This window comes from Musca autumnalis, unplaced genomic scaffold (assembly GCF_047663935.1).
Source record: "Musca autumnalis isolate F117 unplaced genomic scaffold, ASM4766393v1 scaffold_3, whole genome shotgun sequence".
NCBI lineage: Eukaryota > Metazoa > Arthropoda > Insecta > Diptera > Muscidae > Musca > Musca autumnalis.
This window is the reverse complement of record NW_027411866.1, coordinates 254,877,326-254,893,082: the sequence shown is the minus strand read 5'-3', so window position 1 is coordinate 254,893,082 and position 15,757 is coordinate 254,877,326. Positions and strand designations below refer to the sequence as shown.

Below are 15,757 nucleotides of genomic sequence, written 5' to 3'. Positions count from 1 at the left end.
CCTTATGTATGGTTTTTTAAACTTTTGGGCGTATAAACCGACAAAAATATGGATTTGGATTAAAGCTCAAAAGTTTTGCGGGGGAGGTACTTTAAAGGGATGGACCGGCGTAGTCAATTTTGGAAGTGGGCCTTATTTTGGGAGTCATTCCTCTCGATAGATACCTCGCCCACCTGTCATTTCAGTTGGGCACCATACTTATAAATTAGAACTTTTGGACCAATATATCAGGAAACATGTACTTGCCTTCGAAAAACATTTTATGGCTGTTGTGACGACTTGTTTTCGCTTTAAATCTGGGGTTGGTTCAGCGGGGGCCAGGGTCGTCACAAGAATTTATTTTTGATTTGGGGACATGAAGGAGGGAAGCTCAATGTTTTTCATAAAACGTTATAAACAATTTATTTAATAAAAAACACTTTTCACTACCCAGCAAACCAAATGTCGGATGTCCGACATATCGGAACAATTTCGGAAGCAAAATCGTTCCGATTTCGTATCGATTTCTATACGATTTTTCGTAGAGGAATTTGTTCAGATTTCGTTCCGATTTCGGAGAAAATGTCGGAAGTAAATTTCCCTTCGAATATGCTAATGTTTTTCTTCCGATTTCGTTACGAATTCGGATCGATATGTCGGAAACAAATTTCTCTTCCACAACAGCCACCTTTTGTATATATCTAACAAACATCATTTTAGTTTGTTGTCGAAAAACAAAATGGTTGGTTATAAAATTCGCATATACATTTTTTAAATATTTTAAATATAAATGCAACATATAATAATTCAAGCTAGTGCTGATAGACTCAACATATTCGTACACAAAGTTTGCATTGTTCTACTATAACTACAAAATGATAACAACAGTGAAAATCATTAGATATCTTTGAAATTATAATCTTCCAATAAAAAACATAACAAAGAAAATTTATCAGTAAAAAAAGAGGCATTAGAGAAAAATTTTTTCCTTCGATAATCATACGAAATTATTCCAAAATCGTTAAGAAATCTTTACGAAATTTCGGAAGGTACCTCAGATTTTCATACGACATCATACCGAAATCGTTCAGAAATCTGTACGAAAATTCGGAGGAAAAAATTCGAATTTCGAATATCCCAAGGATTTTCTTCCGATTTCGTTGCGAATTCTGATCGAAATCGATCCGATTTCGCTCCGACATTTCGTTCCGAAATTATGTCAACCACTTTATACAACTTTCGTTAAGATATCGTTACGATTTCGGATCAGATATCGGACGTAACGTCCGAATTTGTTCCGATTTCGTTACGATATCGGTACGATTGGTTTGCTGGGTTCACATTAAACATAATCAAATTCTCAGGACAATACACGACGACGAAGCATTTTTGGGAATTGTATTGAAATGCCAGGATCAGGAATATCGATGAGGAATACGGTGTTGAACGTTGGATGACTCGTAGTAATAGTGGCAGCGGCTTAACAATGCGGCGGCCCGATGAATATCGACGAATACTTGTGGCTGTGGCTTGACAGTGCGGCGGCCCGATAAATATCGACGAATAATGGTGGCAGCGGCTTGACAATGCGGCGGCCCGATAAATATCGACGAATAATGGTGGCAGCGGCTTGACAATGTGGCAGCTCGATGACTAACGACGAAAATGGTGGCAGCGGCGGCCCGATGGATATCGACGAATAATGGTGACAGCAGCTTGACAAGATGGCGGCCCGATGAGTATCCACGTTCAGTCTAGTAGTCCGTCCGCACAGCTAGAGAATAGTGTATATTGCTATTCAGCCACCCGTCGCCGTGGTTCAGTCGCGTCTCACAGCTAGAGAATAGTGTGTATTGCTACGTACCCATCCGTCGCCGTGGTTCAGTAGCGTCAACACAGCTAGAGAATAGTGTATAGTGCTACACACCCACCCGTCGCCGTGGTTCAGTCCCCACTATGAGCCAAGGAATATTGTTTAGAATACTTCGACTCCAACCACCTTACCTCGACAATCGTCAACAGACGACTGCCCCGAGTATGTGAAAGGCACCTCCTTTTATAAGATTTCGCCAGGTAAACTGTCAATCGACGACGATCACTTGAACTGTCACCACATGACAGGAACATGCAAACATCACTCCAGTACCACTATGTACCACTAGGAGTTTTGTTGTGACCGTTAAACTTGAATGCAAATAAATCATTCATATACGAAAACATGATAATTTAAGATTCATGATAATTTAATGCAATGGATAATACGATGAATAGTGTAAATTATGATGAAGATTAAATAATGAACCCCAAAAACGAACTATGAGACTTTTAGGCGTTACACTGTAAACACAGCCACTAGCATTACCTTCGGTTAAAAATTTCCAAATCGGACCAAATCGGTTGTTTCGTTTTAGCGAATATTTTCGAACTTTTGTGGGGTGGTACCGGAAGGAGTGGACCTATAAGCACCACCTTCGAATATCGTCTAATTTTGGGGAAGGTACCCGAAGGAGTGAACCGATATGGTCCATCTTTGAACTTGTTTTTATTTAGCGCAAAATAGTACGATTGTCAAATTTTGGACCGAATCGGTTCATCCGTACGAGAATTATCGTGCGAGTCATTCACTACACATGGTGCTATAGAGGGTTTTTACAACTTTCGGTCCATTTTCTCAGGAAGTATGGACTTGTCCCTGAAAAACCGCCGTAATGGGGGCGGCGAATACAATTCGTTACAACAAATATCAGAACGATTCGAGAGGAGGTCTTAAACTGCACTTTTCGAAATTGTGTGTGGGGGGTACCTGAAAGAGTTCACCGATATAGTCCATATTCGAACTTGATCTATGTCTGGTTGAAATATTACAATGTGCAAAGTATGGACCAAATCGATAAGTCCCTTCGAGAGTTATCGTGCGCATAATTTTTGCGAACAATTTTGAACTTTTGTGGGCAGGTACCCAAGGGAGTGGACCGATTTGGCCCATCTTCGAACTTAAACTAAGTTTGGACCAAATATTACGAAAGCCAATTTGTGGACCAAACCGGTTAATCCGTTCTAGGGTTACCGTGCGCTGTAGCCAGACAAAAAGACGGACGGACATTGCTAAATCGACTTGAGTGTATGTTAGGGTTATAACTTTTTTACAACCTTATATTCCTGTCTCTTATTTTTATGAGCTTTTGTCTATGATCAGATAAAATCTTAATCATAAGGTGATTCGATAAAAAAATTCATGCAAAAAAGTTTTTATATATGAGATTTTAGAAAAAAAATTAGAGTTACTTTAAGCTGATATATAACTGAAAATGAGCTTTAAAGCCACACGACATAATCAACATGACATAAGCTTTTGTTTCTCAACAATTTTATCGCATATATCAATTTACATATATCAATTTATATAATATATAACTTTATTCCATACGTCATCAAGTTATTAATAAGCAAAAGGTTATTCATTTCGTACAACAGGACATAATGTTCTGAGAAAAAAAATTGCACATCATAGTAATTTTTCAAGAAAAAAAAATCAAAGTTGTTTGTTCGTGACATTTTTTAATAATTAAATGGAATGAACTTTATTTTTGGTATTAATCGGCAAAAGTTCATTCATTCTCGCTACAGGAAATTATTTTTGAGAAACTGTTCTTAAAGACCACAATCCTACCTACCCAAAAAAACATTGAACACAAGATCTGTTATAGTTTCCAAGAAATAGCTATTTCTTTCTCCAGAATTTTGCAAAAATGACGTATTTTCCAAAATTGCGAAAAAAATGTCGTCTTTAGGAGCACACCACGTTCACACCTTCCAATATTTTGACCTATGGTTTTGGTTTCCCTAGTTCCAATTTGTGTACTATTGAGTCCCATAGGGAAATTGACAATCGGGGGCGACAAAAAATTGGGGTTTTAGCATTGACGCAGGTGTAAAAGATTTTTCTCTCAAATACCTCAAGTACTGCCTTATCTGTTTGCGCAAGTACCACGCATCCCATACCCATACTTTCTCTTTGCATTCTGATACCACTCCCATGCGCTACGCGTCGCTACTGATTGCAGAGTAGCCCTTCACGCCGCATTCTTGTCTTCTATAGCCACACGACCCTACTGGTCATACTATTTGTTCCTTGAAGGAAGCCTCTGGTATCCAAGTATGGATTTTCAGGCTGTTTGTGTGGAGTCGGCAATACTTTGGCACTGTCCCAATATTTTATTAGAATGAGGAGTGCCTTCATTAAGCAATTTGGCTAGTTTTAGTGGAATATGCTGTGGCTATCTCTTGTGATTGCAACGTTCTTTTCATACTTTGTTCGTTACTCAGTGGCAGTGATTCAAGTCGATGTTTGCTCCTCGATCGTACATTCAACACTCTCAATGAATGTCTTCCGTCTATCACAATCTGGTTAGATCTGGTAACTGCCATATGCACATGCTTACGAAGTCTATCCATTCCATTGTCAGATGTTTCATTGTGGGCACTGAATTTCCCGGCTGTTGGACCAAAGATATTGTGCTTTCCCATTTTGACATTGAAATCGCCTAGAATAATCTTAAACCTGCCACATGTTTTTTCATAGCGCTCATGACACCACGGGAAGTCAGTGTCTACTTGAGATGGAAGATGGACCAGGATAAATCCTGCGCTTTGTCATGTTAATGCTAGTCAGGGTCGTTGTGTGGTAGTTAAATCATCAAAAATAATGGACATATAGTTGACACTTAAAAATCAGGTATCCCATTCAAATTTCAATCTATTAACAAAATCTTTCGATAACTGTTAAATGTCCTTAGTCATAAGGACCTCTGCTGATAAACCCGACTGACAATTTTTTTTTAAATTAGTTTCTTATAGTTGTTGGCGTTTTTTATTGTTGGACTGCAGAATTTTACATCTTTGTGTTTATTTCAGCTTTAGTCCATATTTTGTTGTATTCAAGTATTTGAATAACAACAAAATGTTTTACAGTGGATATGAAATTGATTAGTTGCGGGCGGAGGGTAGGAAATACTATAGTTTCAGTTGTCACCAAACAACTTCATCAGTTCCCTTTTCCGCCGACTCTGTATCGATAAACAGGTCAATAAGCCCATCCAGCAAATTAAACAAAATGAGAAATTTGCTATATGGCCCTAAAACTGATTACCCTACAATTTGAGTCGAACTAAAGAATTTTTATCCACCACTGTTTTTATGTCGTCTTTGCATTGCAAAGAATGCGAACATAGGAGTGTTGCTTCAATAAGCGGGGGTAAAACAACGAGAAAGTTGTTGTTTTTGCATTACGCATTGATCAACAAGGCCGTGCTGATGCCTATTATTGTTGTTGGCGTTTTTTATTGTTGGACTGCAGAATTTTACATCTTTGTGTTTATTTCAGCTTTAGTCCATATTTTGTTGTATTCAAGTATTTGAATAACAACAAAATGTTTTACAGTGGATATGAAATTAATTAGTTGCGGGCGGAGGGTAGGAAATACTATAGTTTCAGTTGTCACCAAACAACTTCATCAATTCCCTTTTCCGCCGACTCTGTATCGATAAACAGGTCAATTTCATATCCACTGTAAAACATTTTGTTGTTATTCAAATACTTGAATACAACAAAATATGGACTAAAGCTGAAATAAACACAAAGATGTAAAATTCTGCAGTCCAACAATAAAAAACGCCAACAACAATAATAGGCATCAGCACGGCCTTGTTGATCAATGCGTAATGCAAAAACAACAACTTTCTCGTTGTTTTACCCCCGCTTATTGAAGCAACACTCCTATGTTCGCATTCTTTGCAATGCAAAGACGACATAAAAACAGTGGTGGATATAAAATTCTTTAGTTCGACTCAAATTGTAGGGTAATCAGTTTTAGGGCCATATAGCAAATTTCTCATTTTGTTTAATTTGCTGGATGGGCTTATTGACCTGTTTATCGATACAGAGTCGGCGGAAAAGGGAACTGATGAAGTTGTTTGGTGACAACTGAAACTATAGTATTTCCTACCCTCCGCCCGCAACTAATCAATTTCATATCCACTGTAAAACATTTTGTTGTTATTCAAATACTTGAATACAACAAAATATGGACTAAAGCTGAAATAAACACAAAGATGTAGTTTCTTATAATGAGAATGGAAATCGCCATAATTTTTACAGGCAATAACCAAAAATGGTATCCCGATCTGAATCTGGATTAGATTTTTTCTCAATCCATGCATAAAAACTATTTTATATAGATTTAAAAAATTGTAATTTCTAAATTAAAAAATTAAACTTTTTTACTATTTGCCTTATGGCAAAAATATAGTATATCGTAAAAAACTTCAGACAACAGACAGACATACATAGAAACCATTTACGAGAATATAAATCATCACAATTTTTAACACTAATCTTACGTAAATCGTACATGAAATGTGTTAATTAACTATTCCCTTCTTCTCCATCATTTTATTTCCAGTATTCAGAAATCCGCACATATTTGGCTCAATTAGCAGCAAATCTGGACACTATGACGCGTATGGTACAACCTACGGCCATTAAAAATGGTATAACAACACTTTTCAGACATTTAAAATGAACTAAATTTTTTAATAATATTAATTAACAAGTTTCGATGTGATTTCCCTTCCCTCCTCCCAGATAATGAAATGGAAGACCTGCGTAAACAAAACATCCGCCTGGGTAATATTCTAATGACAAAATTTCAAGAGTTTCGTGCCAATCTGCCACCCGAAAATGACTATAGCCTGGAGTCACGTATGAAGCGTACCCTGTTCTATGGCCTGCATCAGAACTACATAGACATATGGCGGAAAAATGAACAATTTCTACACAATTATGAGACTAAACTGAAACAGCATTTGCAAATGCAATCGAAAATAAGTGAGTAGTCAGGCAGACAGGCAGCTAGCTGCCGAGCAAGCAACATGATATGTTAGATCAAATTTAACAATCGTCGTTTGATTGATTGTTGTTCTTATTCTTCTTTTACTCACAGTCAATTGCAATGCCACAGAGGAGGAAATCGAAGAGCTGATTAGCAATAAAACAACAAATCTATTTGTGGGCAATGTAAGCTACCGATGAATTGATTTTATTGTACGCTTTTGGAAATTATACGGTATTTGCTTTTAATTTAGTCTCGTCTACTTTTATTTTGCCATACTCTTTAGATTTTAGAAGAAACTGAAAAGGAACGTAAAACGCTGAGAGATCTCATTGATCGTTTTAGTGAATTGAAAAAGCTGGAGAAGTCAATTGAGGAAGTGCACGCCTTGTTTCTGCGGATACAATATTTGGTGCTAGAACAGGTAAGTTAACCTATAAGATGGACTTGACATATTTCTAAAAAAAAACATATTTGGATTTTAAAAATATATTATAAGAATACAGGATTATTAAACGAAAAAACATTAAAATCCAGCATATTGAAAAAGTAAAATAAAATAAAAAAATTAAAAAATAATAATAATAATAATAATAATAAAATTTCATTATTAATAAAAAACAAAATATTTTAACAATCCACTATTATTTTTTAATAATTATGTTAATTTCAACATTTTTTAAAAAAGTTTTAACATTTTCTTTTTAAAATAATATTTAAAAAATCACGATTATTTAAAAAATATTTTTAAAATGTTTTTTTTTATTTTTTTAATTTTTATTAATTTATTTTCTTTAATGTTTATTATTTTTTATTTTTATTTAATGTTTATTACTTCCACAAGTATTTTTAAAATGTTATTTAAAATTAAACATTATTTAAAAAATAAATAAAAATAAAAATTCTTAAAAACAACACAGTTATTGCTAAGAAATCCACAATTATTTTTAAAATATTATTTTAAAAATCCACGATTATTATTAAAAAATCCGCATTATTATTAAAAAATCCGCATCCGCATATTTATAAAATCCGCAAGTAGTTTTAAAATATTTTTTAACGAGTTCACGACTATTTTTTATATATTTTAAAATTTTTAAACGAATCTTTTTAAACATTATTTAAAAAGATAATAGAAATTAAAATATTATTCATATTAATTATTTATTATTAATTTCAAGATTATTTTTTAAATATTATCCTAAATTAATTTTTAAATATTATGTGAAAAATCGAGAATTATTTTTAAAAATAAATAAAATATTTAAAATATTATTTAAGCGATCCACGACTATTTTTATAATATTGTTACGAATGTAACTGACATTTTCACTCATGATTTTTACAAGAGCGTGACTACTGAAAGAGGCAGTCCATTGCACTGCATTTTAACTGACCCTTTGGCTCTGCATTTAAACTAACCCTCTGGCACTGCATTTTAACTGACCCTTTGGCATAGCATTTTAACTAACCCTTTGGGGTAGAATAGGAGGCAGTCCAAAGCACGTGTTTTGATACAGGCATTCTGCGGAAATTGTGCAAGCCATTACAAAATATCCCAGAAAAAAAGTGCATTTATTATTTGTGTAAAACAAAAATATTAAGAACTTTAATTACATTAACACAAATTATGAAAATTCTCCATCGAATTCAATCACAAACATGCGTGTTTCCTCCGCTCTCCATTTAATCCAAGCTGAACTGTTTTTGTTTCATCTGCTAAATGGATTGTCTTCCCATCACCAGTTAAGTTTTCGACATGTACTCCAACAGCACTCCATTCGGAAATTTTCTTCTCGTGAGTTACCGGAAAAATGTTCACAAATTAAATATTAAATATTATTTAGTTTGTATTAACAAATGTTTGGAAATGTTAACACGCTTATCTCTTTTTGTAAAATGTATCCGCTGCCTGTAGAGATGTACAAACTGATTTATGCACATGTAGGGATCTCTAACAACTGCTAATAAAATGTAGCGAACAGAGTGCCTTTTTCACGACTCCGTTTAGACTGCATCCGGATGCTGTTAAATTGTGAGGAATTGGAGCGCCTTTTTCACGACTCCGCTGAACTGCATCCGAATGTTGTTAAAATGTGACAAGTGGATGCGATTCTTTGGATTGCATCCAAATGCAGTTAAAATGTGAGGACTGAAGTGCCTTTTTCACGACTCCGTGTGAACTGCATCAAAACATGCCGTGACATAACTAGTCCACATTGCACTACTTCCAATTTATTTTGCTGGGTTGCATTTGTTTGTTGTTGTAATTACGTCATTAGTGTGCTGTCCACTTGTGTTGATCTACGCCTATGTATGTGAGTCTGGTCTTCACATGTATCTTGTCACTTTGGGTATACTAATACTACAGAACAGCTGATGTCATACATGTGAAAAAGCAGATTGTCTGATAGCGGCCTTAGTGCGAATGTACGTCTGTGTGTTCGATGCACAGATTCGAGGTGTTGCCAGACGTGTTCTAGAGGATTCTTGAACGAGGGAAGTTTTAGATAAATTCAGGTGGAACTAGCAATGACGAGTTAGGTGTGTTTTAAGCGTTGAACTGAACAGATCGGGAAAAGACGAACTGCGTGCTAACTAGAGACGAGCTGTGTGCATAGTAATTAAAGTCGGTTCCGAATAAGTGTATAAAGTAAATAAAGCATTGTAGAAACGTAATGTAAAACGAACCCTGTTTTATTTGGTACAAATCGAGTGGGGAATAAAACAACGTCTACACGGAGATTAGTTAAATCTAATTCCGTAACAATATTATTTTAAAAATCAACGATTATTTTCAAAATATTATTTAAAAAATATATAATTTTTTAAATATTATCTTAAAAAATAACTATGTATTTTAAAAATATTATTTGAAAAATCCATAATTATAAAAATAATTACATTATTATTTAATTAAAAAAATAAAATAAATAAATAAAAATTAAAGTATTATTCTAAAAATCCACAATAAGTTTTAAAATATATATTATTCTATAATATCCACAATTATTTTTGAAATATTATTTAAAAAATAAATAAAAATTTGAATATTTTTCTAAAAATTCACAATTATTTTTCTAACCCACGATTATTTTTTAAATGTTATTTGAAAAATTCACAACTATTTTTAAAATATTTTTAAAATACACGATTATAAAAAAAATACACGATTGTTAAACAAATCTATTTTAAAAATACACGATTATTTAAAAAATATTTTAAAAATGCACCATGATTTAAAATAATATTTTAAAATCCACGATTATTTTTAACAAATATTTTAAAAATTCGCCACTATGTAAAAAATATTTTAAAAATTTAAAATAATATTTTAAAAATCTACAATTATAAAACCTATGAATATAAACCGATAATTATATAAAAATTCTATTTAAAAAATCCACGACTGTAAAAATATGTATTTCAAAAATTATATTTTAATAATTAAAAATCCATTGTTATTTGGAAATAATTATTTAAAAAATACATATTTATAAAAAACCATGATTATTTTGAAATAATTATTTGAAAAATCGACGATACATTTTAAAAATCACCATTTTTAAAAATTGCTTTAAAAAGTTACGATGAATTTTAAAAATTATTTCAAAAATCCAGGGTTAATTTCAAAAATTATCATTTTTAAAAATTACTTTAAAAAATTAGGATAAATTTTAAAAATTATTTCAAAAATCCACGATAAATTTTAAAAATTATTTCAAAAATCCATGATAAGTATTAAAAATTATTTGAAAAATCCATTATAAGTATTAAAAATTATTTGAAAAATCTACAATAAATATTTATTATTTGAAAAATCCACGATTAATTTTAAAAATTATTTTAAAAATCCACGATAAATATTAATTATTTGAAAAATTCAAGATTAGTTTTAAAAAAATATTTGAAAATCCATGATAAATATCATGGTAGAACAATAAAAGGTAACAGCAACACACAGCTGACTGAACTGGGTTGTAACGTTAGTGTCAAATTTCATATGACATTTTATAATATATTTTTTGAGAAAAAAATATATCATTCGGAAAAAAACCATTTCCCAGAAAGACTTCTTCATATCAATGATATGAATCCTCCTCCAAGTTCGAACGAGGTATTTTGTTAAAATTTAAAAAAAAAAAATAAAGCCGTAATAAACATGGGCTCTTTGATTTCTAAAACAAAACATTGAAACAGCTTCTCCTTTTTCTATGAATTTCCAGCGACCTCAAACTTTTCTGCAAGAATTCTACTTTCTGCGAGAATTTATGCATTTAGTGGAATGATGTGGAAACATAAAAATTGAAAATGTAACGAATTTTCATTTATGTTTTCCAAAATATTCAACCAAATGAGAAAAATTATTAGTTTTTTAAATTCCAATAATTTATAGACATTTCCTTGTTTTGTTTACAAATACAACTGGCAGTAACGTTACAAACAAAAACAAATTCCTTTGTGGTTGTTGTTCGAGTTGTATTTGTTGTAGTATTTACTTTACCTTATATTTGTTCTACCATGGATAAATTTAAAAAATTATTGAAAAATCCACGATCAATTTTAAAAATTATTTGAAAAATCCACGATAAATATTAAAAATTATTTGAAAAATCCACGTTTAATTTTAAAAAATATTTGAAAAATCCACGATAAATATTAAAAATTATTTGAAAAATCCACGATAAATATTAAAAATTATTTGAAAAATCCACGATAAATATTAAAAGTTATTTGAAAAATCCACGATAAATATTAAAAATTATGTGAAAAATCCACGATAAGTTTTAAAAATTATTCAAAAAAATCCATCATAAATTTTAAAAATTATTTGAAAACACCACGATAGGTTTTAAAAATTATTTTACAAATCTATCATAAATTTTAAAAATTATTAAAATAATCCGCGATTTTTTTTTTTAATTTATTTAAAAAATACACAATTATTTTAAAGTTATTTAACAAATCCACTATTATATTTGAATTTATTTAAAAAATCCATAAATTGTGGATTTTTTAAATAAATTCAAATATTTAAAAAATCCACAAATATTTTTAAATTTATTTAAAAAACCACGATTATTTTTTTTTAATTTATTTAAAAAACCACGATTATTTTTTAAATTTATTTAGAAAACCACGATTATTTTTAAATTCATTTAAAAAATCCACGATTACTTTTTTAATTTATTTAAAAAATCCACGATTACTTTTTTAATTTATTTAAAAAATCCACGATTTTTTAATTTACATATTTAAAAAACCCCCGATTTTTTAATTTACCTGTTTAAAAAATCCAAGATTTGTTGATTTACATAATTAAAAAATCTACGATTATTTTTAAATTTATTTAAAAAATCTACGATTATTTTTAAATTTATTTAAACAAGTAAAAAAGTATCAGTCCGCTTTGCCGACAGAGATATACCCTCAGCCTGTGCAAATTGAAACACTTTTTTCACAAAAAACTTATGTATTTAGGGGGTACTTAAAGGAATGGACCGACATAGACCATGGGGGTTCCACAGGGGGTTTTTACACGCTTCGGGCTGTTTTCTCAAGAAGAATGGACTTGCCCCTGAAGTAATTGAGGCAGCGAATGTAAGTTGCTTCAACAAAAATCAAAGTGATTCAATAGCAGGGCTTAAAGTGAACTTATCCAAAATCTTGTGCGGGAGGTACGGGATGGAGTGGACAAATATAGTCCATATTCGAACCTGATCTATATCTGGTAGATATTATGATATTATGTGTAAAATGTGGGCCAAATCGGTCACTCCCATCAAGAGTTATCGTGCGCACAATTTTTCCGAATATTTTTGAACTTTTGTGGGGTAGGTACCTGAAGGAGTGGACCGATATGCGTTATCTACGAACTTAAACTAAATTTGGAAACAATATTACGAAGGCCAAATTTTGGCCGGAATCGGAATTTCCGTTCGAGAATTATCTTGCGTTTCCACCCATAAACATAGTGTCATAGGGTTTGTTTTTCAACTTTCAGGCTATTTTTCAGGAAGTATGGACTTGCCCCTGAGGAAACATGTATCTTCGTATAGGGGACAGTGAATACAAGATGTTACAACAAAAACCAAGGCGATTCGAGAGCAGGTCCTACACTGAACTTTTCCGAAATTTTGTGTGGGAGGTACTCGAAGGAGTTTACCGATTGAGTCCATATTGGAACTTCATCTAAGCTTGGTAGAAATTTCATATTGTGCAAAGTATGGACCAAATCGGTTACTTCCTTCAAGAGTTATCGTTCGCACAAATTTTCCGAACATTTTCGAACTTTTGTGGGGGAGGTACCGGAAGGAGTGGACCGATATAATCCATTTTTGAACTTGAACTAAGTTTGGACAAAATATTACGAAGGCCAAATTTTGGACCGAATCGGCAGATCCGTTCGAGAGTTATCTTGCGCTCCAACCACTACACACGTTGTCATAGGGGTTTTTGTAACTTTCAGGCTATTTTCTCAGGAAGTATGGACTTGCCCCTAATGAAACTTACAGCGTCGTATAGAGGACGGTGAATAGAACTTGAGTAAACAAAAATCAAAGCGATTCGAGACCAGATCCTAAACTGAACTTTTCCGAAATTTTGTGTGGGAGGTACCCGAAGGAGTGGACCGATTGAGTCCATATTGGAACCTCATCTAAGTTTGGTAGAAATAACACGATGTGCAAAGTATGGACCAAAATGGTTATTCCCTACAAGAGTTATCGTGCGCACAAGTTTTGCGACAATTTTTGAACATTTGTGGGGGAGGTACCTGAAGGAGTGGACCTATATGGCCCATCTTCGAACTTAAATCGAATATGGACAAAATATTTCGATATCCAAAATTTGAACCGAATCGATTGATCTGTTCGAGAGTTATCGTGCGCACCAGCCAGACAGACCGACAGACAGACAGACAGACGGACGGACATTGCTAGATCGACTCAAAATTGTCTGAAACACATTTCGTACAAACATACTTGGGGTCTAAAACCATTATTTCGATGAGGCACATTTTTGGTCGTATCAAAGTGTAAATACCCTCTTTAGCCTAAAGGCTGCGATTAGTTTTAAATTTATTTATATTTTATTAAAAATCAACTATTAAATTATTTTAAAATTTATTTAAAAAATCCACGATTATTTTTTAAATTTATTTAAAAAAATCCACGAATAGTTTTAAATTTATTTATATTTTATTAAAAATCCACTCAGAAGTTAACTGTATTCGAAACATATTTGAATTTGATATTTTCTCTTTTACAGAGTGAAGTGATACAACGTGTAGAGTTCCATGCGCAACAGGCAACTTTATATGTTGACAAAGGAGCTGAAGAACTTGATAAGGCTGACAAATTGCATAAAAAAGCTAGGAAGGTATGTTCTAAACAATTTCTGATCCGTTTAATTATCTAATTTTCATTATCATATTTTTGCAGAAAAAAATTATGCTAATTTTAATAGGAATTGTTGTGTTATTGGTGCTAATATTAATTGGTGTTTTCCTGTGATAACCGTCAACAAATTTCCACCACCGCTTTCCGGGAATCCAAATATATTGTAAATGTTATTTGTTATATGTATTTTAAGTTAGAACAAATGTGTGCTGTCATTTTCTTTAAGGTTTTTAATTTATTGTAAGCTTAAATTATATATAAAAAAAACAAAATAAGTATTAAAGTCCAAAGAATACACAAAATGCAAAAGAATCTTAATGGCGAACAAACCTAGTTTTAATTTAAACCTAATCAATGGAACTAAATCTATTTACAATATTAACGATATTGACAGAGATGTGATCATATCCTTTCTATAGGCTATCGTAGAAAGATAAGCAAATCGTATGTTCATTTATGCTTTTTCTGTTTTCTCTCTGCCTTCCTCATCTCTAGACAGAGAGTGCGGGTAGATTAGTCATGATTTATGCGGACAAGCAGTCTCCATCCGAACTAAGGCGCAACGATTTATTTCCCTGAAAACGGAAAATCGTGAAAACCTAAAATAATCCTAAAAATGTGAACTTTTTTTGATTTTTCTCATCTATGAACATTGTATTTTCAAAATCCGCAAAAACGTCCCAGGTGTAAGCACCTTTCATTTAAAGTTAGTTAAGAACAAGTTAAGAACTGTTTGACATCACAAAGGCGAATATATGTTCAAAGAGGAAAATATAGACTAAAAAGAACAAATTGAGAGCGATGGTTGAATTGGTAACTCCAGCGAAAATCCTCCTGCTTGATCAAAAGTAGCACGGACTAATGCGACAGCAGCATATATAATGCTTGGGAGGATGACATTTCCGCTGAGGGCATTGAAATCCCAAGACCATGTCAGTCAGAAATACACAATTCTATCGGGTGAAGCAGTACTTGAGAGCAAAATACCTGGTCTCACAAATTACGTCATGGCAACCCGTTCATTCTCGTGGTTCAGACCATCTCCCCATAATTGTTTTCATCCGTAGATCGCCCGATTTCATCACCTCTGACCACAACACCTTCATTGACCAAGTTTCAGAGAGTTTAATAATCACCACTTCAGAGATCTACCCAACCCTTCTGATGTTCGGGTAGCAGAAAGGACTTTCCGAGACATCAACACTGCTGCAGCCCCTCGCCATATACCTGTTGGTCGAATATCGGAAGTGTGAACAAACTTCCCAGCAGAGGCGACGAGATTAGCAAATAAGCGTCATGAACTTTGTCGTACCAACCCAAGTGACCCCAGAGTCAGGGAGCTGACACTGGTAGTAAACAGGTTGATAGGGGAATCTGAAGAGTTGCGACATTGGAGCCGGAATAAGTGGGCGACGGTTAAGTCGCTCTCGAACCCTGGAAAGAAGGAAAATATTACCTCATTCATGTTTGCCGACCTTACGCTGACTG

The 15,757-nt window shown here is 32.9% G+C and overlaps 1 protein-coding gene across 11 annotated transcripts in view; it reads left to right on the top strand.

The window, feature by feature from the left end:
• Positions 1–14,598, top strand: part of LOC141399378 (syntaxin-4-like) — a 41,505-nt gene extending 26,907 nt beyond the window's left edge. For all 11 annotated transcript variants that reach the window (XM_073978011.1, XM_073978012.1, XM_073978005.1 and 8 more), the window contains exons 4-9: positions 6,441–6,528; positions 6,623–6,865; positions 6,981–7,054; positions 7,156–7,293; positions 14,139–14,249; positions 14,312–14,598. In XM_073978011.1, the coding sequence (XP_073834112.1) occupies positions 6,441–6,528; positions 6,623–6,865; positions 6,981–7,054; positions 7,156–7,293; positions 14,139–14,249; positions 14,312–14,383 (726 nt within the window). In that variant the 3' untranslated portion in view covers positions 14,384–14,598. The remainder of the gene's footprint in view (positions 1–6,440; positions 6,529–6,622; positions 6,866–6,980; positions 7,055–7,155; positions 7,294–14,138; positions 14,250–14,311) is intronic.
• The last annotated feature ends 1,159 nt before the right edge of the window (positions 14,599–15,757 follow it).